General features: G+C 37.4%; 1 protein-coding gene across 1 annotated transcript in view; it reads left to right on the top strand.

The window, feature by feature from the left end:
* Positions 1-26,823, top strand: part of RYR3 (ryanodine receptor 3) — a 326,090-nt gene that overhangs the window by 235,551 nt on the left and 63,716 nt on the right. The window contains exons 68-71 of the mRNA XM_060760068.2: positions 1,247-1,334; positions 1,450-1,542; positions 18,145-18,165; positions 24,391-24,405. Coding sequence (XP_060616051.2) covers positions 1,247-1,334; positions 1,450-1,542; positions 18,145-18,165; positions 24,391-24,405 — 217 coding nt within the window. The remainder of the gene's footprint in view (positions 1-1,246; positions 1,335-1,449; positions 1,543-18,144; positions 18,166-24,390; positions 24,406-26,823) is intronic.

Genomic DNA, 26,823 nt, shown 5'->3' with positions numbered 1-26,823 from the left:
GATAGCTTTGACATCTGACACATGGAAGAATAGAGTGCTTTCTTGAAAAAATCAATAAAGAAGTAGGACAAAGAGAACATCACTGACCTCAGGCTTCACTAAATTTAGGTTAGGCGAGTCAAGGAACATGCAAATGTTTACTGAAACATCAGTCGAAAAGAATTTTGAATGAATAGAATATACAGTTTCCAATTTTTTCATATAGCTTATATGTTAAATTTTACAGTTGAGAATATATTAGCATTGTGAAACATATGGGTGTCTAAAGTTTGATCAGCAAAATAGAAATGCTCATTTAAAGTTATTTGACCTTGAAAATATACTAAAAGGCAGTTTAGCATCTTCATTTATAGCAAAAAAAGGATATTTTCTAAAGCCATTCCTGTTTTAGTAATACAATACATAATTTTAGAATTATAGGTTGAGATCATGCATCGGAATATCCCCAGAACAAGTATTATATTATGAACACATGGCTGGCCTCTTGGTTCAAGCACCACCACTGCTCACTTTTTCAGCCTCCCTCCTCCTAAGATGTCATTGTCTGTGTCTGTGGAGAGCAGATATCTGTCTGGTTATTTTGCTTTGTCTGGATACACTATGACAGGCATTCTAAGGGTCTCCTGGGGGTTCTCAGGGGTTCCCTGTGGAAAATGTTATTGCCATGCATCCAGCTAAAGCAACATAGCCGATTACATCTCCTCTGTTTCTTCTCTTTCCTATCAATATGGAAATTGCCATCTGGAGGAACTACCATAACAAAAAGGTACATTGGGGTGAGATTTTGGTAATTTCATGGTTGGAGCAAAAGTCTGGTTTCTGCGATTACCAAGAAAAAAATTGGTTGCGATGGCATAAATTGGACTTATGACATCATAACTCACAAACAGGATGCCTGCTACAAACTTTCCAGATAACTTCATATATCTAACAACGTGGGCTTTTTGTGGGGTTTTTTTTTTTTCAAAAATGCCCATTGCTGCAAGTTTCTACAAGTCCCACTGAGCACACTAGGACTTATTTCGATGTGCAATGACATTTCTGATACGTTAAAATATTTCCAGTCCATTTGTTGAAAGCATATCTCTCCTACAAGCATTGAAAGGCACACATGACTAGTAGTGGGCTGATACCATAGTGCTTATTAGAAATAGCAGAAGGAACCACAGGTAGCTAAAATAATTTTGTATTGAACAAATATTAATTATATGTTAGTCAAATAAATGTATTTTGTTTTACTTTTCAGATCAAACTGGCTTAAAAAGCCAGATTCAGATTCTGATGAACTTTTCCGAATGGTAGCTGAAGTTTTTATTCTCTGGTGTAAATCACATGTAAGATAAGTTTTCATGGTTTAGTTTTATAATATGCATGTTTACAGAAATAAATGCCATTAAACTTTTACAAAAATATTCTGAAAACACAGTTTAACAGAAGGATTTCTTTCAGAATTTCAAGAGAGAAGAACAAAATTTTGTGATTCAGAATGAAATCAACAATTTGGCATTTTTGACAGGAGATAACAAGAGTAAGATGTCAAAGGTAAGTTAAAAATTGGGTTGATTCAGTTGCATCAGGTGGGGTATATTGTATTTTTCTGATGATACTTTGAGAAGCAGTTGCTTTTTAAAGCAGAAGTCAATACCCACTGCATTTTATATTCTGATTCAAAATGACACAGGAGCCTTGGTGAAATATAACCATAAACATTAAATATATTAGACAGAAATTGTATATATTTTATAGTGCAAATACACTGTTGTGAGGTTAGCACTAAAATATGAATTCATCTTTTGTATCTGTATGTTTAGTGAAGCAACATGAACTACTTTGAGGCGGGGGGTGGACAGGTGGACTGTATGGTCCTTGTGATCTCTGCCAATTCTACCACTGATTCAACTTTTTATTCTTGTTTCTAGTTATTTCTGTGATATAAATTAATGACAGTCACTTCACTTTGCCTAGGAAATCTGAAAATAGAATAAAATACAATATTAGTGCTAGTAAGAACTGGAGAAGTTTAAACACATGCTTCTATTTGGTTAGGAGTTATGTTTGAGAAGGTAAAATCAGTTCTTACTGAGATAGTAATGATGTAACAAATTCTCAGCGGAAGAGCAGGGTAGGCTTGAAAGAATAGAGGAGGTGGAATTAGTCTTGAAGTGGTTGATTGGGTACATCTGATAGGCAATGGCATTTGGCATCGAATCATAGAGTGGGAAGAGACCATATAAGTCATCTAGTCCAACCCCTGGCTATGCAGGAAAAGCACAATTGAAGAAACCCTGAAAAATGGCTGTCCAGGTGTCGAGACCCAGGAGTCTCAAGAATGCCAAACACAGAGTTAAGAGCCAAACACAGGTTTATTGACAACAAACAAAGCTGAAGGACACTTACTTCAGTGTCTCAAACAGCAACAAAAAGTCAATAGCAACTGCTATGTAAAAACTTAATTAGAAAATAAACCGGATTATCTTGAAATATAATCCGCGTTGACGAAAACAAAAGCAAACTGCTTGGAACCAACAATGCCAGCAAAATACAGAGTCACAAGGCAAAACACACAAAGCGAGGTCAAAAACACATTCAGGAGTAGTAGCCAGAAGTTCACAGCATGATATCGTAAATCCAGGAAACAGTCCGTAGTCAGCAGGAGGAATTCAGTCCGTACCTACAGGATACAAAGCAGGATAAACACAATAACTTGATGATCAGTAATCCTGGGACCCAAAGCATGAATAATGGCAGGAACAAAGTTCTACACACGAATAAGACACTTTGCCTTCTGCAAAGGTCCATTGCAAACATAACAACTTATATCTCATAGCTCATTATCGCTGGAAGAGCTACTCCCTTCTTCCTCATTACTACTTGCAGCTGCCTCATCCCCAGCAGCTAGGCACTGTTGCCCATTCCTCCAGCGCTGCTTAGGTCTTGCCAGGAACTCCCAGGTTGCCAGTTGCTTGTGAAACCCTCAAACTCTTCACTCGAGGTAGGCTGTGCACAAATGTCCCTGATTTCCTGCACACAGGTCCAGTCTAAATCCTTTTCCCCTTCATCCTCACTCGAAGTCCCATCACTATCGTTAAAGCCCATGAATTCCTCATAAGATGTGGGAGCGCTAAGAATATCTTGAATGCGCTTCCTCTGTAACTCCTCATCAGAATCGGGTTCCCGAGTAGCCCACTTGACTCCCCTGCTCTCCTCCCCATCCTCCATTTCAAAGTCCGAGAAACCATCGAAATCCTCCGAATCTGTCGGTGCCATTAAGATGTCTCTAACCTGCTTTCACTGCTGCTCCCCCTCCTCCACCTGAGCAACCCATTTCCCCCTTCTCTCAGTAGTAGCAACGCTATTGTCACGCTGTACTATAACACCAGGGAAGGAGTTTCCACCACACTTCAAAGCAGAAAGTTCTATTGTTGAACAATTCGTACAGTCAGGAAGTTCTTCCTAATGTTCAGGTGGAATCTCCTCTCCTGTAATTTGAACCCATTGCTTAGAGTCCTAGATATTAAGAGCAGTGGTTCTCAGTTTGTGGGTGCCCAGGTGTTTTGGCCTATAACTCCTACAAATCCCAGCCAGTTTACCAGCTGTTAGAATTTCTGGAAGTTGAAGGTCAAAACATTTGGGGACCCACAGGTTGAGAATCACTGATTAAGAGGCATATTAAATTTTAAAACTATCTGAAGTGAGCAATTCTAAGAACTAGAGTTATCTGTCTAATCTAGGATTTATCTTCTAGTAGCTATGTTTTGGTGAGTAAATCCATATTTCTTGTATCAGATGTTTTCGTTACTTATTGCAGGAGTAGCTTAAGTTTAACTTTATTTCATATTAAGGATTCACTTAAGGATAGCATTGCAACTGCATACTTGAAATTAGAATAATTCCACCTGCCTGAATGGAATACATTTCAATATTATTTTCTCTGAAATATGGAATTTTGCACACTCAAAGTGCAAGATGCACTGATCAGGAAAGTTATATAATAAAAAATATAATTCAGCTGAAGTTAGGTATGGGTGCTTGGCTAGGATTAAACCCCAATTTCCTAGGATTAAACTCAAGATGAGCCATGTCAAAACAACCAAAAGTCATGTGCTGTTAGTCAATCAGGAAGGAAAAAAGCAGAATGCAGGAAAAGCTGATAAATTCTAGAACTCAGATGCAGACAACTTTTCCAGTACAGAGAAATGAATCTAGACTTCTTTTCTGACTCTAGGACCATAATGTCTCATTCTAGAGGTGCAGCCTTTTGTAACCTAGTCATGCTCTGAAGAGGTAATTACTTACTTATTCAACTCAGGCATAAAGGAATCAAACTCATCCTTGTTAGAGTAGTCCTCTGACCAATTCATGGCAATGTTTGAAGTCTGTTCCTCCCGATCCACAATGAGGCTTGGTTTCAGGAAGTTAGGCTTCCATTAACAACCTGATAAGTCCATATTTTAGCATGCAAGCTGCATTGAGCCATCTGTTGTGTACATACTATTTTAATTGTTTTTCATAGAAAGCATTCATTTGTGATTTATTACATTTAGCAACATTGTCTAATATGAAGATTCCTGCAAAATTCGTAATGGATAGGGGGATTATGTGCAAAATTAATAATGAATGAGGAAAAAATGTGCATAGTTGTTAAGTATTCATTGACATCAGAAGACAAGTTTCAAAGTTCTGTCATGGAAAGCATACAAAATGAATTACAATATAATTAATGCCTTTTGTCTTTAAGTGAAACCCAAAGTTTACTGATGAAGTAACTACTGAAAAATACAATGTATATAAAGTGTATATTTGAAAAAAATGAACATTCACATTAAATACATGTATAGGCAGCTTTCTGTACAGATTTGTTTAATGGGATCTTGTAAGCAGTAGTAATGCAATAAATGAAAACCTCTTTATGCAGATGTTAACCTGAATACACTGAGACTAAATTGCTGTGGAGAATTCCACTTCATAGAACAAATTAAAATAAGACATTAGGTCATATGTTTATGTGAATAGCTGGCTTTCAGATAGATTTCAATCTATCGTTTTTAAGACAGAAGTAACTCGTCCAGAAATAATGATTAAGTGCTCCTCCCCTTTGCTATACTTGTAACAGATAGGTCTTATGAAAATACGTGTGCAAAGTCTTTCCCCTTAGTTGATTAGTTCTTTCTGTTTATTGCAGTCTTTGTGAGGATTTTTTAAACAGAGTCTCTACTTCTCGTAGCTGCCAGAATGTGATTATGTGTCTCTCTCAAGTGTTTTGGATTCATTCTTTTTTTTTTTTTTTATTAGTTTTTTTTGGGTTTTTTCTTAATACAGTGAAAGAGTGGGAACAATATGCTGGATAGAAAGGGTGGGAAATCGGCAAGTGGTGTGGGAGAGGAGTGAGATGGGGAGGGAAAGAGGAAAGGGAGAAGAGGGGGGGTCTAGGGATGGGGTAAGGGGGTAAGGATAGTAGTCGGACTCCCGTTCAGTCTGCAGGAAAGTATCATCTTGTCCTTAAATCTGTTCTTCTTTAACCTTCTTAAGTCTGATTCTTAGCTGTAGCACCTTATAGATCTAATTTATTTTGTTTCTTAATATATTCTTCAATATCTTTCCAGTTTATTTGTTTATTTTCTTTTTCTTTTTCTAAGGCTTGCGAGAGATTGTCTAGATTCCTGAATTCTATCAGCTTTTCAAACCAGTCTCTGCTGCTAGGGATCTCCTTGTTTTTCCATTTTTTTGCAATTAAGATTCTGGCTGCTGCGGATAAGTAAAAGAGCGTTCTTTCTTGGCTTGTTTTAAAATTTGTGTTCGTTATGTTCAGTAGATAAGTTTCAGGTTTCATATCAAATTTGGAGCGAGTAATGTTCTGAGTATGGTTGTGTACCATCTTCCAAAATTTCTTGACTTCCCCACATTGCCAGAATTGGTGGTAATAGGTTCCGTTTTCTTTTTTGCACTTCCAACATATCCCATCATTTTTCTTGTTAAATTTAGCCAGTTGCATTGGTGTTAGATGCCACCTGTAAAATACCTTGTACCAATTCTCTATTAAGTTAGTTGCTTTTGTGAATTTTAGTTTGTTTCTCCAGACTTGCTCCCACTCGTCGAGTAGTATTGAGTGGCCGATGTCTTTGGCCCATTTGGTCATGTTTTCTTTGATCACCTCCTTTTCGTTCTTCCACTCGAGTAGTTTCTGGTATAGTATCTTGATCAATTTTTTATCTTTTTTCATCACAAGATCCCAGCATGTGTCGGTTTCGTTAAAGCCCATTTTTAGATCTACTTTAAAGTGTTCTTTAATCTGTAGGTAATGGAGCCAGCTCAGACCCTTGTCTTCTTTTTTTAGTTCTTCTAGCGGTCTCAATTGCCATTCTCCATTATTTTTGATGATCAGTTGCTTGTAGCTGAGCCACTTACTTCTGGGGATTTCTCTTTTGTGGTGGGCCTCCACTGGTGATATCCATGTCGGTGTTTTCCTGTAAAACAGACTTTTGTACTTGTTCCAGGTTTTCATTAACGAAGATCTGATATAATGATTTGTAAAGTTTCTTTCGATGGCCGCTTTTTCATACCATAGGTATGCGTGCCATCCTCTTCGGATATCGTAACCCTCCAGCGTTAGCAACTTTTTCTGATCCAGGGTGGCCCACGTTTTGGTCCAAAGTAGAGCAGACGCTTCGTGGTAGACTTGTAGGTCCGGCATAGCCAGCCCTCCTCTCTGCTTTGCATCAGTGAGATTTTGAAAATTTATCCGATGTTTTTTCCCATCCCAGATGAATTTTAAGATGTCTTTATTCCATGTTTTGAAGCATAAGCTCGTTTTGATGATTGGGATCATCTGGAATAGGAATATTAGCTTGGGCAGCACGCTCATTTTTATGGCTGCTATTTTACCTAATAGAGAGAGTTTGAGATATTTCCAGTTTTCCAATTTTTTTTTAATCTCCGTCCAGACTTTCTCATAATTTTCTTTGAATAAATTCCTATTCGATGAGGAGATCACAATACCTAGGTATTTAATTTTTTTTGTTACTTCTATTCCTGTGTGTTCGAAAATTTTGTCTTTGTCTTTTTTTGTTACATTTTTTGTTAACATTTTTGTTTTGTTCCTATTTATTTTAACTCCTGCCAGTTTACCAAAGGTCTCGATCTTGGTTATCCATTTAGTGGTGTTTTGCGCTGGATTATCTATTATACACACAACATCGTCAGCGAAGGCTAACACTTTATACTCCTCCGAGCTGATCTTCAGACCTTCTAGCTCTTTGTCTTCTCTTAGGTCTTCCAACAGAATCTCCAATACTAATATGAATAAAAGTGGGGACAGGGGACAGCCCTGTCTCACACCTTTCTGGATTTTGATCTTGTCTGATTCTAGGCCGTTAACAATTACCGTTGCAGTTTGGTTTGAATAAATAGCTCTTATGGCGTTTTTAATGAAGTATCCAATGTCCATTTCTGTAAGCACTGCTGTTATGAAGTCCCAGTTTGTGCGGTCGAAGGCCTTTTCCGCATCTAAAAATAGTAGGCCTATATTTTTTTGAGGGTTTTTTTCACATAATTCAATAATATTTAACACCGACCTTATGTTGTCCCTCATTTGTCTGTTTGGGAGAAATCCCCGTTGATCTTCTTTTATTCTTTCTTGGAGTAGTTTTTTAAATCTCTCTGCTAACAGACTTGTGAATATTTTGTAATCATAATTCAGCAGCGAGATAGGACGGTAGTTTTTGGGGTTGGTGGGTTCTGCATTTTCTTTGTGTATGAGCGTGATGTTAGCTTCATGCCACGTCTCTGGCATATCGCCGCCTCTCATAATGTTGTTCATTATGTCCTTTAGATGTGGTACTAGTTCTTCCCTGAAGGTCTTATAGTATTGGGCTGTGAGGCCATCTGGACCTGGAGTTTTGTTAGCTGCTAGATTATTTATGCATTTTGTCACTTCCTCTTCCTCAATTGGTTTATTCATATATTCTCGTTCCATATCAGAGATCCTCGGAATTTTTCGTTTTGAGAGAAATGCCATCATATCTTCTTTGTCTATTAGATTTTTTGTAGAGCTCTTGGTAATATTTTCTAAATTGTTCTGCAATTTCTTTTTCTTTGGTGTAGTTTTTGTCACCTTCTTTAATCTGGGTTATGTATTTTTGTTGTTTCCTCTTCATAAGTTTTTTCGCTAGGTATTTTCCTGGCTTATTTACACTTACCACATGCCGGGCCTTAATATATTTCAAATTTTTAGCCATCTGATCTATTTGTGTTGCTTCCATTTCCTTCTTGATTAATTCTATTTCTAATTTAATTTTTTTGTTTCCTGGTCTTCTTTTAAGAGTATCTTCCTTCTCTTTTAGTCTTCTTGCCAGTTTAGTCTCTACTTCTTTCTTCTTTTTGTTTCTTATTGCTCCCTGTTGGATGAAATGGCCCCGCATGAATGCTTTACTCGTTTCCCAGACTATTTCTAGTTTTGTGCCCTTGTCTACATTATTGTCAAAGAATTCTTGTAGAATTTTTTTGTTGTTTTTGATGTCTTCTTCTGATCTAATAAGTGTGTCATCTAGCCTCCATCTTCTATAGTGCGGACTTATTTGTATGTCTATCCTTAAAGGGCCATGATCGGAGTGTGTCCTTGGTAGTATTTCTACTTTGGTGGTTTTAACCGCTAGGCTGTTGGACGCCCAACCCATATCGATCCTGGACCATGAGTCATGCCTGTTGGAGTAGAATGTGTAATCCTTTGAACTTGGGTTCTTCATTCTCCAGATATCTTTTAATTGGAGATCTTGTTGTATTTGCAAGAAACTGAGTGGCAATCTCCCTCCTGTAGGGTCTCCCCTTTTTGCTTTGTTTTTTGATTTATCTAGTTTACAATCCACCACTCCATTAAAATCACCTATTATTAATAGGTTGTCATACATATGTTCCGCGATTTTCTTCTTTAAGTACTTAACGAAGGTGGTCTTTGCTCCATTAGGAGCATAGATGTTGCATATGAGGATGTTGGTGCTCCCTACTTTGATTTTAACAGCTATTATTCTACCTTCATCGTCTTTGAATGCTAATTCTGGATTAAGGAAATCTTTTATATACATAGCAACTCCCTTTTTCTTTTTCGGTGAACATGAGTAATATAATTTTCCTAGCTGTTTGTTTTCTAAATGGGCTGAGTGCTTTTGCATTATGTGCGTTTCCTGTAGTGCAATTAAATCACATTTCATAGACTTAAACTGGTTGCATATTAACTTCTTTTTATTAGGGTTGTTAAGCCCATTCACATTATTCGACACAATCCGTAGTTTCATCATTTGGGGTTAGGTTAATTAAGTCCTTTGTTGCCTTATTTTTGAGGATTTGTTTGATGTGGTCCTCTGGGGATGTATGTCTGGCCCTCTTTTCACCCTTTCTTCTTTCTGTTAGTGCCTCTCCTGAGTCCGTTTCGTCCTCCTCTGATCCTTCAGCTTCTGCTTCTTGATGTCTCTTTTCTTGGCCTTTCTTTGGTTGTTTTTTCCTAATTTGTTTATAAAAGTTTTTTGCTTTATCTACTGATGTTAACCAGTATTTTTCCTCTCCATAAGTTACCATTATACCTTCATACTTCTCCCAGCGAAATTTGATTTGTTGTTTTTTCAGTTCGTCTGTTAGAAAGTAATATTGTTTTCTTTTACTCATCACAAATGATGGGACCTCCTTCAAGATGGTAACTTTCTTCCCCCTGTAGAATGTCGACTCTTTTGCACTTTTCATAAATATTTGATCTCTTAAGCATTTTCTTGTTAGATGCACTACAGCGTCTCTTGGTGTGCCATTCTTTTTGGCATAGGATGTCTGCACTCTGTATGCTCGGTCAATATTCTTGTCCATTTCCTCCCAGGGTATTTCTAGTAGTTTAGCTGTTATTTCAATTGCTATGTTTCTTATGTTGTCTTGTTCTCTTTCTTCGATATTTCTAATCCGAATCTGGTATTCTGATTCCCTCAATTCGGTCGACTCTTGCAATCTTTTCATCTTAGAGGTTAGTTCTTCTATTTTTCCCACTCTTGAATTTACTTTGTCCACTGATTTTTTCTGTGTTTCACTTTCTTTTTTCATCTCATTGACTTCCTTCTGAATGGCTCCCAAGTCGGTTTTGATAGCTGAGATTTCTTCTTTAATTTCTTCTCTCACCTTCCCCATCTCTTCTTTTATCATCTTTTGTAAGTTGGATTCTAAATTCACTAGTTTTTGTTGGGAATTTTGTATTTTCGTCTGCGCCTCTTGCATTTTTTCCTGTGCTGCTTGTATCTTGGTTAATTCCTCCATTATATCTCTAGCGGTGGGTTCTTTAGGTTCTTTAGGTATAGGGTCCCCTTGGAGGGAGTTTCTTCTCGCTGTTATTCCTTTGATTTGCTTAGTTAAGTTGATCTTCTCCATTGTTGTGGATCTGGGGTGAATCTAAGATTTTATGGGTTGTCTTTTGTTGGTTGTCTCTGTCTGTCTCTGACCAATTAGGTTGGCAAAAAGCTTACAGTCTGCTAAGCTTTTGCTTGGTATCTTCTATATGGCCATTGGCACTTTAACGTATTTCTGGGCGTTACATCTAATTCTATCACAATATTTACACATATGTATATACAACAGTATAACAATAATTGTGGCACAATAGTTTTGTATATATATTGGGGTGTTCTTACCAATAAGGCTTTTATTTAAAATTAATGCAAAGCAAATTAGGTAGGTTAGATATAAGTTATGTTGTTATGCTTAGTTTAACAATTTAAGCAATCTTATCCCAAAGGGAGTATCAAAAAAAATTACACACACTTGCTTGTTATTATATATATATATCACATTCCTATGAGTACATTGGGTGCTTCCTATAATAGATATCTACAAACAATCTTAAGCCAAAAGATTTGATTATAATAGCTAGAAATTAACTAAAGTTTGTCTTGTTCTCTAGCTTAATAGACTGGCTTTGGGGTAAATAGGGGGCTTCCCTTGTTTTCGTAGTCTGAGTGGAGACTAAAATATAGACATAAAAGGTATGCACTTCAACCGTGCACATTACCTTGTTTGGAGCTTGGTATTTCAGTTTGTTGGAGGTCTCTCCCCTGTTCTGCTGGTCTCCTGTTCCAGGAATATCCTGGGCCTTTGTGCCTCGTTTTGGAGCTCCTATTTTCTTCTTTATTATTATTTTGCTTTGTAGTTGGGCTTCAAGGGTCTTTCACTTGGTAGGCTCTTGGTAGGCTCCCTCTGTGTTCGGAGGCTCCCTCTGTGTTAGGAGTTGCAGCGTTTGCTAACTTGCAGCGGCTTTCTGGCTTTTTCCGGCTTTTTTCCTCCCTTCGGCTCTCCCAGCTCTTTGTTTCGGTGAGTATAATAGGTTGCTACCTTTCTTTGCTTGTCTCTCTTTCTTCTTTTCTTTCCTGTTTCCTTTATCTTTCTTATTCTTCTTCTTTGTTATTCCTCAAATTCTTTCATTAATGAGGGCGGTAGGCTTGCATGCCTGGCCTTTTGGTCGGCGTCCTCTTCCCTGCGTCTCGTCAACGGTGAGCTAGTGGGTTGGTGGGGCTCCCAACGGACCCCCACCTTCCCACTTCTGCTTCACCGTGATATATTGCCAACCTGACCTTATCCGTCAGTGTTGGGGAGCTTATTCGGTCTCCAGACCTGCCAGGGAAGGGAAAAACAGTCTCTGAAATGCGGAGCTTCAGAGAACCGCTGCTGCCTCCATTCTGCCCTCACCGGAAGTCCAAGTGTTTTGGATTCATTCTTGACAGTTCTTCTCACTGTGGAGTAGAAAGCCTATGTAGTCTAGATGGAGTTTTCCCCCATACAGCCTTCACAAGGGACTGGACCACATGCCCATATACCCCATCTCTGATGAGCTTTGCTTACTGGTGTCTATGGATCCAATCATGTGGCGCATGGTCCGTTTTGTCACACACACACAGGCACTCATAGGTAATGAATCTGCCATGAGTTCTTTGTGAAAAATTCTAATTAATAAACTTAATTCTTCTTTAATTTCTACCCATGCACCAATAGTGTTTTTGTGTGTGGTGGTGGTGGTAGAGTCATCTCTAGCATATCTTCTATGACAATATGTCTTTTGGGCATGTTTTGGTGCAGTCTTTTCACCCAACAAAATTCTCTTTTGCTGAAACGATTGGCAGTATACTTCTGGTGGCACAGAGAAAGACCCCGAGTAAAGCTATAAATGCTTTTCATTTTCAAATTTTGGCAGCAAGATCCACCATTTTTTTAAAAAAAAAAAAACAAACCAGAAAACAAGGACATTGGGGAATATTGGACGGATTGTGAGGAGTCGTTCCTCAGCTGTGTGATATTTTTTTTAATTGTGTCATAAGTGACTTGAGAACATTCTGCAAGTCGCTTCTGGTGTGAGATAATTGACTGCCTACAGAGACATTGCCTGGGAGATACCCAGATGTGTTGCCATCCTGCTGGGAGGCTTCTCTCATGTCCCTGCAAGATAGAACTGACAGATGGGAGCTCACCCCATCTCACAGATTCAAACCAGCAACCTCCAGGTCAACAGTTCAGCCGGCACAGGGGTTTAAGCAATGGTTCTCAACCTATGGGCCTTCAACTCCCAGAAATCCCAAAAGCTGGTAAAGGTTGACAATCACTGGTTTAACCCATTGTGCCACTGTGGCTCCTCGTGTAATAAGTCAAACACACAGTATTTCATTGGATAGGAAAAGGAAGTGTGTGAGATACAGTGGGTCCTCATCTAGCATTTTAAAATGATGGGCTGCCTACTTAAAATGCATTTTCTAAGGCATGTATTAAGATGCAAGTTTTTGTGTTCAGCTCATTTATAGGCTGCAATTAAGTTGGTTCTTTGTATAGCTCCTTTAATGAAAAAAACGAGTTCTTCCTCCCTTAGCAGTCATGTGATTTAAAGGTTCAGGAAAAAACAGCACTGTTGGTTAAAATATAAATCAGTCTTAAAGGTTCTGCTAGATTCCTCTCCCCCTCCCATCTCCCCTTTCCTTTTTTTTTTTTTTTGCTATTTAAAGACGAAGAGAAAACAATGCCTTTGATGTGTTTTAGGAGCTGTAATGCATGCTATTTTTAAGTGGATGTTTTTGCCCATTTCCTTTAGTTTCTGCTGGTGATTGAAAAGAAAGAAATCAAAATGGTCTATATATGAATCATTACTATCAAACTTGGGAAGCAATACAACTGTAGTTCAAAGCCCTGGCTAAAGGAAGATAAACCCGAGGTGGTGAAAGGGGTATAGGACAATAGTATTGCCTTTCAAACAACCATCAGAGCTTCTCTGGAGAGAGTTTTTCATTAGAGGAAGGGACAAAAGAAAGAATTGCCATTTTTTAACCACACAGCTATGTCCTGCTCTATTTGTATAAACAGGACGCAGCATTATACATAACAATAAAGAAGCAGAAATGAGTGACATTTATCATTACTACTTTTATTGGAATGGGAATTTTCTAAGTTTTAGGACTAGTTTTTGTTATTAACACAAATTTAGTGAACATTAGGTGGTTTCACTGGGGATTGCAATTGCGGTACAAGAGAAAGCAGTCCTTCCCAACTGTTTACTTCTGCAATTTATAATCTCCGATTTGAGCACTGTGTTTCATTTGAATTTCTTAAAGAAAATCTGCCTCTGAGTGGTTTTTCATTAAAAAGATATTTTTTACTGAGTGGACAAGCATACCCTGCTTTTCATATTAGGTATGGTTTGTAAATCTGTCTGTACTTTTTTTTCGTGTTAGGGAACTGCTTTACTTCCTAATAGATGTAGGGCCTTGCATTGCATTCTGTCCTCCATTTTAAGGTCTGCTTTACTTCTGAAAACACAAACAAGCATAGACTATAAAATTTCATTCACTTGCTTGTTGCCCTGCCCAGCTGTAAAGTTGTCCCCCTGAGATCATTTCAATTTTTGGATTCAGCCTTTGGACCCAAATGGTTCTCCACACCTGTAATAGATTCAAAAGGTGCCATCTGTAACTATGAATCCCTTACCCTTTGTGTCTCAATAATCACTGTCAGCACATCTTCAACCAGCTTTCCTTCTCTGCTGGCATCTAAACATGCCATTTCACATGCTTCATGCGGTCAAAGGCATATGCACTAGTCACAACTCCAGTCCTGCCATCAGTACAATTGGCGAAACGTTCAAGATCCACTTTCAGAGATATTGAAAAACATATACCACATGCAGAAAGAAGGCTATGACTTCTTTTTTCTGTCATGTTGCCAGGGCTCTGCCAGTAAGCAGGCAGAGGTGAACTAAAAAAACACCCAGCTTGTGTGAAACTGTTTTAATTAAAGCAGCACTTACTGTCTACCAAAATATAAAACAAGGATAGCACTCAGCCACAGAATATAAAATGAAGACTGAGAGCAACCACTGATGCAGGTTCAAGAGAACACCACAGTAAAAAAAAAGTCCAGCCCAGTAGTCAAACGCTGAGAGTTCAATGAATAAAGTCCAAGGATCAAGATTCTATAATGTAGTCAATAGCCAGTCCAGAGATTCAAGCTTCTGAGGTTTGAAGAGTTCAGGAGGTAGATCAGGATACCAAAAATCCACAAACCTGGGGGGAAACCAGCAGCATCTACCACCAAAATAAAACAAATATTTTTCTCCTGAGATCAGTCTCTAGGCTAGCTCCTTATAACCAGTAAAATCCAGCTGCAACCTATCCCTTGCATGCCTCCACCCTTAATTGCTTTCACCAGTAAACTCTTACTTACAGATTACTCAGCCCTTCAGAACTAAGACTTACATTAACCCCTTCCATCATCAACTGCTAAGCCTGCCACCACCAACCACCATTAACTGCTAAACAAGACACATGACAATTCTGTGCAACAAAATGAATTCTTGTTGAAACAGCTCAAAGTGGCCCTTCTCAAAACACACAGATGGCTGTGGCTGAGGGCCACAAGTACAATGCAGTGGTATGGAATGTATATCCCTGTAGAGGTTGGCTTCAAGGATTGCTAATATGAAGTTTGCATAGTTAACTAGAAAACACGCATAGCAACAATTCATTTGGGAGAAGATTGGGGATTTGGGGGAAGACGGGAATATTATCAAAAGCTTCATAAGTGTGTTGTGTGGTTGCATAGTTTTGCAATATGTTCTTATAGTTCAGGACATTTCCAATGTCTCCATCATGCCACTGCTGTTGCTTTTGGTATTGTTGTTTACTGCTGCCAAGTTGACTTCAGCTTATGGCAACAGCGCTATCCTCAACAGCCCTACTCAGATCTTGTAGCCTCAAGGCAGCTTCCTAGATTGAATCAATCCATCTGGGAAAAGCTTCCCTCAGTTTATACTCAAGTGAGGGTCCTGTCAGGAAGGCATGGGGCTGAAAGAAGGGCTTTTTTCCACCCCAAGCCTTTCTGCCAGGACCCTCACCTCTCGGCATAGCAACCCAGCTCTCCTTACTCTATTTCTCTCTCTCATGCAGTGTGCACCTTCCTCTCCTCCTCTCAGTGCAGCGCTCACCTGCCCCCCCCCCCCCCCCCCCGGTCTTGTCACCGGCCTTTCCCACTTTTCCTTATTCATATACACAGAGCATTCCCCCCAAAATGTATAGTTAAAATAAACTATGGTGATTATTGGAATGATACATAAGTACATTTACATTGAAGAAGGTTAGAATAATGACTTAATCAGAGTCTTATCTTAAATTACAGTTTTATGTAAATATTCAAAAACATTTAACCTACTGATGCCTCAATTAATGTAATTTTATTGGTATCTATTTTTATTTTGAAATTTACCAGTAGCTAAATTTCCCACCCTTGACTAAAACTCAAGCCAATAAGTTTTCCTAGTTTTTCATGGTAAAATAAGGTGCCTTGGCTTATAATCAGATTGGCTTATACTCGAGTATATACAGTAATTGGCTGTCTTCTCTGAAGTTCATAAAAAGCACATGACTTCTTGAAAGAAAGCTATCATATGGACAGAAAATCTGGTGAGCCCAACTGCTCATGACCTTGCTAAACTGGTTAGTTGGTAAAGTAAAGAGTAGGCTTCTTATCAATTTGCTTTGAATAGATTTCTGTTTCCTAACAATCAAGGAACCCCTTTTTCATTTTTTTCTCAGTTGCTCGAATACTGTTTTTGTTCCCACAGCAAACCCGATTGAATGCATAGGGATCTGGTTTGATATACTTAGGGTTGTGCTGTGAGGCACCAACATAAAACTATTTTATTTCACTGGTCTTTTCATGATGTCAGCTATGGTACAATGCTTTAGGTTTGATTGTTCTATTTATTGTTTACTTGAGTTCTTTTGTTGTTTCCTTTTTAAAAAGAAGAATCTTGATTTTTATTTTGTTGGCTGATTTAGTGGGTTTCTATGATTTTACTTTTCTGTGGATTATATCATTTTACTTGTCTGATCCACTTTACAAGCTAGAAAGTGATAAATATTGGCAATTACCATGTAGTCTTTCCTTATTCATGATGATCTACTTTATGTCCAATGAAGATACCACTAACTAGTGTTTTACTGGAATAAATAGTGTGCTTACACACATTTTAATCCTGTTATGGTTATATGGAAAGAAGTCTCCCCGGTATTGTGGATTTTAGTAAGTCTGTTGCTGCCTAAATATTAGGAGCTCCCGGTGGCGCAATGGGTTAAACCCCTGTGCCAGCAGGACTGAAGACTGACAGGTCGTAGGTTCAAATCCGGGGAGAGGCGGATGAGCTCCCTCTATCGACTCCAGCTCCTCATGCGGGGACATGAGAGAAGCCTCCCACAAGGATGATAAAAAACATCAAATCATCCAGGCGTCTCCTGGGCAACGTCCTTGCAGGCAGCCAATTCTCTCACACCAGAAGCGACTTGCAGTTTCTCAAGTCGCTCCTGACACACACAAAACCCCCCCTAAATATTATCTAATATGCTTTGGACATAAAATGGATTATGAATTACAATGATTATGGAATCTGGAGCTTGAAAGAAGGAGGCCAGACTTTCTTTTCATTACTTTGTATGCATAAACCCCAGTACCTTTTTGAAGGGCAGAAGAAAAAAGGAATGAGAATCTATTCCCTCAATGATGATGCTTCAGCTTTGGCCGAGTCAATGAAGTACAGTCGAGTCTCGCTTATCCAACATAAATGGGCCGGCAGAATGTTGGATAAGTGAAAATGTTGGCTAATAAGCAGGGATTAAGGAAAAGCCTATTAAATGTCAAATTATGTTATGATTTTACAAATTAAGTACCAAAACATCATGTACAGCAAATCAGCAGAAAAAGCAGTTCAATACATGGTAATGTTGTGTAGTAATTACTGTATTTACAAATTTAGCACCAAAACATTGCAATATATTGAAACAGATGTGGATCTGGGCAGGAGGCAGACTGAGTTGGGTAATACAGAACGTTGGATGAGCAAAGGTTGGATAAGCGAGACTTTGCTAGGCAAACATTCGAATTTTAGCTTTCTGCTTTTGCTTGGTCAATACAGCAATACTCGGAGTGAAACTGAAAACACTATAAGGCTATCAGAGGATAAAGTAGGAAAAAGCAACAAGCAGCGCTACTTCTGCTGCTATTCCTCATGGACTCTAAACAGGAGAAACTTTTGTTCCAGTCTAGAGTCAGGTTTGTCTGTCCTTGTTGCTCTCAGAATTTGGTTATTTTGTAATAATCATCTAGGTTCCAATACTGAGAAGCAGAAGATACCTCTGGTTTTAAAGATACTGGTTTTTTTTTAAAAAAAAATTGATTGCCTCTTACTGTTTGAATGAGATGTCTGAACAACAAAAGGAGAAAGAAGACTTAAAATCCTTCACAAAAAGCCTTTTCAAATATCTATCAAATAACTTCCTTTGGTTAGCAAAGTGGTTTGTGCGTTCCTTAGCTAAAGATTATTAAGCTAGGCAATTAAGATATGTAATGGAAATGGAAAATGTAATATATACTTGAAATATGGTAGTATAGTACAATAACTTGGCTATAATATGCAGAAGATTAATATCATTAATATTGGCTTTGTCATATAGTGGCATTTGAACCCAACTCTAAGTTTGGTAGAGTAGATTGCTGTGTTTTAATTATGCATTGCTCTTTATTAATATTCATTAAAATGAATTTATTTAAAGCTGAGCAAGTTGTTTTTTTAACTTTTCTTTTCTGATAATATGGCAGCAGATTGTTCGAAGGGGAATGGTAAGTCAGCAAACTTTGATCTGAAAAGCTGCTTTATTTGGGCTGATCTGAAATAACAGATTTGTGTCAAATCAATTTTGAAAATACATTCCACTCCATTAATCTGTTATTTTTTAACTTTGTGTAGGTGTTTATATCATAGTATTTAAATACAATGCAGTATCTACCAATTAATGCATTATATATACTGTAGGCTTTTTTTTTTCATTTTAAATAGAATTTCTTCCTGGGTGTTTAAGGTCATTCAGCAGTACTAACATCAACCAAGGGTACTCATTGCAATCACAAGGCAGACATCTGTACCTAGTTTTCCAGTCATGTCAGAGCTCTAATCCAGGGCTGGAGAACCAGTGACTTTCCAGATACTGTTACATCACCTTGGACCATTATTCATATCGACTTGGGCTAATGGGTAACCAGAGAACTACAGCCCCTTGCCGCCACTTTAATGAATGCAGTTGATATAAATATAATAAATAATTTAAAATTGTACACGTATGTAAAGCCAGATAAATATGTATCATAATTTCACCAAATGTGAGAAAGTACAATTCTTAAGCACACAATCCCAGTGCAACTGTATTAACTTTTAAGTCCTCGTGTTTAACTGGTAGTTCAAGATACAATGTGCATCTTCTTTCTCACCAAAAGTACAATTTGTTTAGGCGTGCATCTATCTTGACTAAAAAAGAGGGGAACTGTTTATGTATGTAAACATCTCCCACAGAATTGGGGTGGAATTTTGAAAATGTCTTAGCGCAATGATTCTTAACCTGTGGGTCCCCAGGTGTTTTGGCCTACAACTCCCAGAAATCCCAACCAGTTTACCAGCTGTTAGGATTTCTGGGAGTTGAAGGCCAAAATATCTGGGGACCCACAGGTTGAGAACCACTGTCTAGAAATATCTGGACAAATTGCAGTGTCCAAAAGAACTTTTGAGTTTAATTCTTTATGCTCCTCTGTGTGACTAATTGAAGCAAAATAAATTATGCAAAAGAAAAATCAGTCCACTCTGCACAAATTATTGAGGTCATCAAATTCAATGTCCTTCTTTCAGGTTTCTGATTTTTAAAAAACCATGAAAAGCTTTGTGTCATTTTTCATTATGATGAAATGTTTTGAATGTTACAAGTAGAGCTGAAAGCACATCCCCTCCTTTTCAGTATACAAGCCTTTTGTCTTTTCCAGGCATGAATTGCCTGGTAGTAAAAAAAATCATGAATTATGAATCCTCCAAATTTATCAAAATGGCTTTTTATTAATAAAATAACATCAATGAATTGATCAAACCAATTTAAGTACTTTGTGAACTTTATCACACAGAGGTGGAAACCAGTACGGTAGCAGGAGCATCACCAAATCCTACTGCACGACACCTTGTGATACCCACTGTTGGTCTGCCACTGCCTTTCAAACATGAAACAAAAAAAATCAAAAGGGAAAGAAATGGCATAGTGGGAGGGTGAAGTTACAGTGTCCACACAGAACTGTAGCTTCAAACTGCTTTGAAATTATGTGATTTCAAAGCTGTGCAATGTTCGCCATCATCATGTCAGTAAGTTACCACTAATCCCATATTGTGGAAATGCTTTAGGAAAGTGGCTCTTGTGTGGGAATGTCCCACATCATTCCCACGAGACCATGATTTACTTGCAAGGTTGCAAGAAGTGTAGATTTTTAAAGTGTAGATGCTTGATTCAGCATCTGTCCATCTCACTATCCTTTCTAATGTAGGCAATTTGTGCTGTCAAAACATTGCAGCAGTAATTATTTGCTTTTATCGTAAAGTATCCAGTGCAGCTCTCGCTGTCAGCCCTAGCTTCTGCCAACCTAACAATTAGAAAACATGCAAATGTGAGTAGATCAATAGTTACCGATTTGGCAGGAAGATAACGGCACTCCATGCAGTCATACTGGCCACATGACCTTGGAGGTGTCTACAGACAGCTTAGAAATGGAAATGAGCACCACCCTCCGGAGTCGGACTTGACTAGACTTAATGTCAGGGGAAACCTTTACCTTTTACCTATACTTATCCTGTGCAGAACATTACTGTTCTTACTATATCAGGGTTTTCGTACTTCATTTTGATCATTTGCACAACACTTAAACTCTTTAGGAATGAGATGTTCATTTAAAATATTCTGTTTCAACATATTTAGACATTTTGCAGAAATGTGTGAATTACTCCATTCTTAAAATGTATTTTCACACATTGGACTGTCATTTATTTAAATGTTTTGCATTGTGTTTTTATGCCATTCATTCTTTCACCCATGTTAAGTTTGTACTATGTGTTTTCTAGGTGTGAAAAATCAAAAATTTCATACAGAGAGTTCAGTTTTAAACAGAACTGTGGTTGTCAGTCCAAATAACTTTCATTCAGTTAGAAAGTAATTAATTTCAAATAATGACATTACTTCTGCAGTCACTTTTCAAGTAAACCACAAAAGTATATTTTAACTTGAAATGCAATGACTGCAGAGCTTTTCCATAGCCAGTAACACTTTAACAGTAATCAGTTTTGGTAGGGCAAATTATACAACATGACCAGCTGGGTCCTTCTCTATTCTAAGAACACTGCAGGGCCCTGTCAGTACTAGTTGGGTCTTTTAATAGTGGAGTAGTTTAATGCAATGTAACTCATTGCTCTAGTCTGTAGAATAATAGACAATGTCTATATATCTAGGCTAACGTGATGCTCAACCTCCACAACCGGTGGCCCTCCAGATGTTTTGAGCTTCAACTCCCAGAATTGTGGTCATTGGGCAAGCTGGGTAGGACTTCTAGGAGTTGGAGTCCCAAACACTTGGAGGGCCAGAGTTGTACAAACCTGGTCTAGACTGGCTGATTCTCTATATCAGAGTTTCTCAAACTGTGCTCCTCCAGATGTCTTTGACTTCACAATTCCTAACAACTGGTAAGATGGCTGGGATTTCTGGATGCTAAAGTTCAAAACACCTGGAAAAGCACAGTTTGAGAAACGCTGCTCTATATAGATTAGAAGGTGCTCTAGAGCCAAGTATTGTGGGTTGACAGTGATCTTGCAGTAACAGTAGAATATAGTCTGTTCTAATTGAGAACAATATGGCTAATAGCTGATAGGGTCCTGCACTCCTCTGAGCAGTTTATGACGCTTGTACCCAAGTAAAGTAATATACTTCTGGCAACTTCTTGGGAACTGTAGCAATGATAAGGTGCCTGCGGGATTTGTAATGAGCAATGGAGTGGATTATTTTGTAAAATTGCAGGTACACACCCTATTTCCATTGCTTTCCTTTTCTGAAGCTTTGTCTTAATTATACATACGGTTTTACACTGGATATGAGATTTGAAAATATTTATCTTCATAATGTTTTCTATCCATTATAGTCCAAATGCATACATTTAAATTATTATGAGGTAGCATAAGCAAATTACACAAGGCCAGAAGCATTTGCCATAACTATAACATTATCTAGTTTAGTACATAATGGGTATGAAGAGCTGACAGAACTTGTAATATTTCATTTTAAACCCCATATGTTTTCTTATATCCCAATATTTTGGTTTGATTATTTTTTTCTTTGTGTTCATATTGCAGTCAATGCCATAAATGCTCTGAGCAGTTTGTTCCACATTCATAAATTGTCATTGACAGAATTGACTGACTTGTACTCTACATCCACAAATGAATGCTCCAGAAATATTTTGTCTGAGTTATAACTTTTTGACTTTTGCTGTTTATCAAATGAACAGTTCAAATATGTTTCATCCAAAATGCCAGAGATGTGTAAGGAGAGGGATAATATCACCAATTTAATATACCAGCTTCCCTATAAATATTGGACTTGGGGAATCCTCATATAAAGACCTCACAACTTAGCAAGAATTGCTTGTGTTATCACTGCACTCATTCTCAATAGCCAAGCATAATTGTTGATACTACTAATGGTTCAAATTAAATACATACATGATTCCTGTTGTAGGAATATTCTATTACCATCTTTAGATAGATACTTTGAATTATTATGTTAGCCAAAGTACTTCTATCCTCAGTATAAATTTTAACCCTTATCTTCTATTTTATTATAATAATAATGAATGTACACTATTACTTTCCTCTCCCTGTGGTTTGAGGCTGGATACAACATCCTTAAAACAAGATATAAAACACTGTTAGAAGATCATACAATGAAATATACAGAGTTAAAATACAAATTAAAATACTCTGATAATTTAACTTGTGAAAAATTCATAAGTTAAAATTAACCAGTAGGCCTGTTAAGAAGAGATGGGTCCTCAGTTGTGTCTTAAATTCCAACAGCTGATCTAGTTGTCAAAGCTCTTCTGGCAGGTCATTCCACACTCTTGCATCAGCTAATGGAAAGGTCCTCTGGCAAGCTGGGGTAGACACCCCCCTGAGGACCTCAGTGTTCATGGTGGATTGTATGGAAGAAGGTGATCCTTTAGGTAACCTAGACCCAACCATGTAGGGCTTTAAATGTCAAAACCAACACTTTAAACTGTGCCTGAGAACTAGTTGGCAACCAGTGGTGACTTTAGGATAGGTCTAACATGCTCACTCCTGGATGTTGCTGTAACCAATCTAGCTGCTGTGTTTTGAACTAATTGGAGTTTTGCGAACTTGGTACAGAGGTAGCTTAATGTAACATGCATTGCAGAAGTCCATCCTTTTAATCAGGAAGGAAGCTCAATTTAAAAATTTAGCCACGTTACTCTGGAATATCAGTATGGAAAAGGATTTTCTAGCCTCTCAAATTCATTGAGTGAACTATTGTGTAAGAAGGGACCTTGACATGACCTATTCTGCTCACAAAAGTCTGTTCCTAGTCACTAGTTCCTTCCATGCACCTGAGGAAGTAGGTAAAGTTTACAAAAGCTTATGATAAAACTTCTTTCTCTCCGTCTCAAAGGTGCTACAAATTCCCTTTGCATACAGACTTCTCAGTCAGTGCACAGAGCACCTGGTATGTTGGCTATCAGTCACATGGAAGGCATCATAAAAATTATATTTCCAATCCACTGCAGACTTAATCTAACCTTTTCCCTTAGCAGGTGCTACTTATAATTTTTTACATATAGGTTACATCCTACAATTAACATTATGTCTAGTGTGATCTTTATGCTTAACAGAAGCAATAGGCATACATTCTTGTATGTTTTTCTCTTGTACACAAAGTTGCTTCTCAAAAGGACCAGTTGGACAAAAAGGTCAGATACAATCCAAATGAAAACATTGGTCAAATGTAAGAAAGCACTATCTCCAAACCAGAAGAATGATCAAGCATGTAACAGTAATATTTTAATGCAGCAAAACCTGAGGAAAAAGTCAAACTAGTAATAAATATTCCAAATTACATCTAGTTAGACAACCACTCAGAAAATGTAAGTTTGACCTGGCACCAGAAACCATACAGCATCCAAGCCTAGGAAAGGCTTCACTAGGAAAGGCAGTTTAGCAAGAGCTTAATTCTTATGCCTTGAAATCCATGGAACAAAAATATTCAATATCATATTTTCCTATAGCACATTTTTAGAGCTCTTTCTTTAAGTCTTCATTTTGGGTTGCTGATCTTTATATATCTAGCAAGGCAAAAACAATAAGAAAACGTAAAAAACAAAAACTTTCTTGTAACCTGCACAAAGTTTTCTATAATGTTAGTTTATCCTGTTAAAGTGAAACATGTTTTGTTGCATTTTTGTGAATGTTGTGTGTTGACAATTTTTAGCAACTGCATGTTGTTAAACATTCATTGATTTAATATTTTGACAATTTAATGTTTTAACATTTCAACATTATACACAACATTTCTGTTTAAATATTACTAAATTGAAAATAACTGTGGTGTGATGAATATAACTATAGTAAGGAATGGAAATCCTCACTATATTCTCTTTAGAAATAGCACTCAATAGATGTAACAGTGAAATAAAATCCCTAATATAAGTGTAAATAAATATTTCATTAAGAAAATGTATAATTACATACTTCGGCTGTGTTAATAATAGTGAATCAAAAGTGCAAGAGATTTTACATTGCAATTTTGTATGTACCAAGAAGTAAATCTCGTTGAATTCAATGTGGCTTAACTAGTAAATAGCTATCAGATTTTAGTCTTTCTGTATTGCATTAGTAGATATGGTCTCTGATTAACATGTAAAATTCCATCTTTTCATCAGCTTTAATTACTTTTTCCCTGTATTTTTCTTTCTTTCATACAGGCCATGCAAGTAAAGGTACAGGTCGAAGTGCATGATGTGTCTTTATGTTTTAGTTTTAGATATAACCAGGCTCTGAGCATTCTTTCCATTGATCACAGTGGCGTCACAAAGGGAAGGTACATGTTCTGCCCAATTGGCTTTCAGGCAGACGTTACCAGGACAACTGCTTTCATGCTTTTGCACCCTGTTCCTTATAGGGATAAACACCGATTTCATGGATGGGTCTATGGGGAAATAGTTCAACCAGTCTCTCTTCTGCCTCTGTTACCATCCTCATTTTATGTAAACTGTTTTATTTTAGTTTATTAATATGGAAGTGTATGTTCAACAGATTCATGGATGTGCTGGGATATTGAACATTTTTGGGATGGAGAGAAATAATGCAGTACTGTGCTTATCACTATTACTGTTCTCAACTAATATAAATGAAGTTTGTTAATTTTATCTCCTGTCTCTGCTGACATTCTTCTCAAAGAGATGTACTGAAACAAAACAATTCTGGGGTACCCTGGAACATTTATGCACAACTTGTTAATTCTTATAGGTTGGAGGGTAACAATGGGATTTAATGGACAAAAAAACATCATCAAATAATTCAAAGATAGGTTGTAGGGCAGCTGACTGCTTTCCAAAGCAGTGACCATCATTATATTTGTAATGTCTTTTGTAAATGAAGTGCATCTACATATAGAAACTGTAAAATCTACACAAAGGAATAGCAGATTTACTTATGCATTTTTCTCTAATAGTACCATAACTTCACATGTTTTAAGAACAATTGTAGTGTTTGATCACCCTCCATGACCATCTTCCAAATTCAAGACTCCCTGCTTTTAGTGGAATATCTTTTGCATCCACTATAGCCTCAGTTTACATCTGTTTCTTGTTATGTTTTAGTCACCTCAGACCATACCATATTGTAGTTCCAGCAGCATAGGGAAACATTTACCATTATCGTGAGTAATAAAAAGTTTGGTATTAGCAGCAGTAAATGAGACATCTTGGAAAGGACTAAATCATAAATGGCAAAACCTGGCAGCAGAAACTGCAAGACACGAGCAATAGTTCCAGGTTGAAGATGCTGTAGCCCAGTAGAACATCAGCTGGAAAATTTGGGGGCTGCAGAAAGATGACTTTTGTGCATCTTTGACATCTTTAGTAAACCTCATATTTTCAATAGTATAAAATTGTAAATATTTTGAAAGGTTTTTCAAGAGCTCAATATTCAGGTCTAGCAAAAATGCAACAAATAAATTAACAATGATTAATCTTTATGTCTAAATCAGGCCAGTGAAAGCATTTGCACCATTATTGGTCACAGTGTTTGTCTATCAATATATTGCAATTTCTCAACATTTGGCAATAGAGTCAACCCTAGCCACACCACCCCTTACACATTGCTGACTAATGACCATCCAGAGTGATAGTAGGGGAAGCAGCAGCCTTCTTGCTGTTGTCTGAGAAGAAAAACCATGGGTCTGATAGTCACCATCTCTACTCCCTAAACAAGAGGTTTATTTCAAAATGAAATGGAGGGACTGTAGTTTTGTAGTGATAAGAGTGATGTATTTATCAGTTCATCTCCTTACAGCCTGAAATGATGGTAGACAAGGGGACACAATAATTGTCTCAGGGATTGGAGAATGGATAGAGGCAGATGAAAAATTCCATCCTTGTGTTATTAGAGAATGAAGTAAATGATAGCTGAGCAGAGGAAAGGAGGAATAATGCTCTTGATGTGCATCAAATAGAAGATAATAAATATGAGCAGATCTTTAAGGAGCAATTTGCAATCATGTTAATGTCATCAACAGAGTGTATTGTTCTGTGTAGTGGTGGCAGAGACAGAATTGAGCATATATTCATCATACATTATAATTTATTTTGTTTATGGTAACATATTGAAGTAAATGCAAAAAAAAGTATTTTATGTAGAAAAGTGTTCTCCAAAGACCAGAAAAGAGAACAACCACAACATCCACAACATCTCTTGTTGTATCAGTTACCTCCCCTGATTAAGAGGCACGTGACGCCACTGGATCCCTGTAGTACATTGTGGTATTTGTTTGTCTGCTGTCAAAGTAGAATACAAATTAATTTCATTAAATCTAGAGCCATTAACTCATTGCATCTATAGAAACCTTTTAAAAAGGCATTTCCACAAACAAAGCTTAAAGGAGAAGTAATCGTGCGGTTGCCAATTCCTGAAGAAAGCTATCACATCATATGTATATTCCTATTAAAGTGCTAAATACACATGGGAATGTCTAAAGGCCATTAAAAAGAAAGTTTTGCAACAGTTTACTGAGTATGTGTGTGTGTACTATTACAGTAGAATAGAATCATGTGGTAATTATTTGCAAATCAGTGTTAATGGCTTTACTGTACTAGTGTACCAAGCTTGTACAGTATATATATATTTGCTCTGCTCAG

This window comes from Anolis sagrei, chromosome 1 (genome assembly GCF_037176765.1).
Source record: "Anolis sagrei isolate rAnoSag1 chromosome 1, rAnoSag1.mat, whole genome shotgun sequence".
Lineage (NCBI taxonomy): Eukaryota > Metazoa > Chordata > Lepidosauria > Squamata > Dactyloidae > Anolis > Anolis sagrei.
The sequence above is the reverse complement of the archived record's forward strand: the minus strand, read 5'-3'. Positions and strand labels throughout refer to the sequence as shown.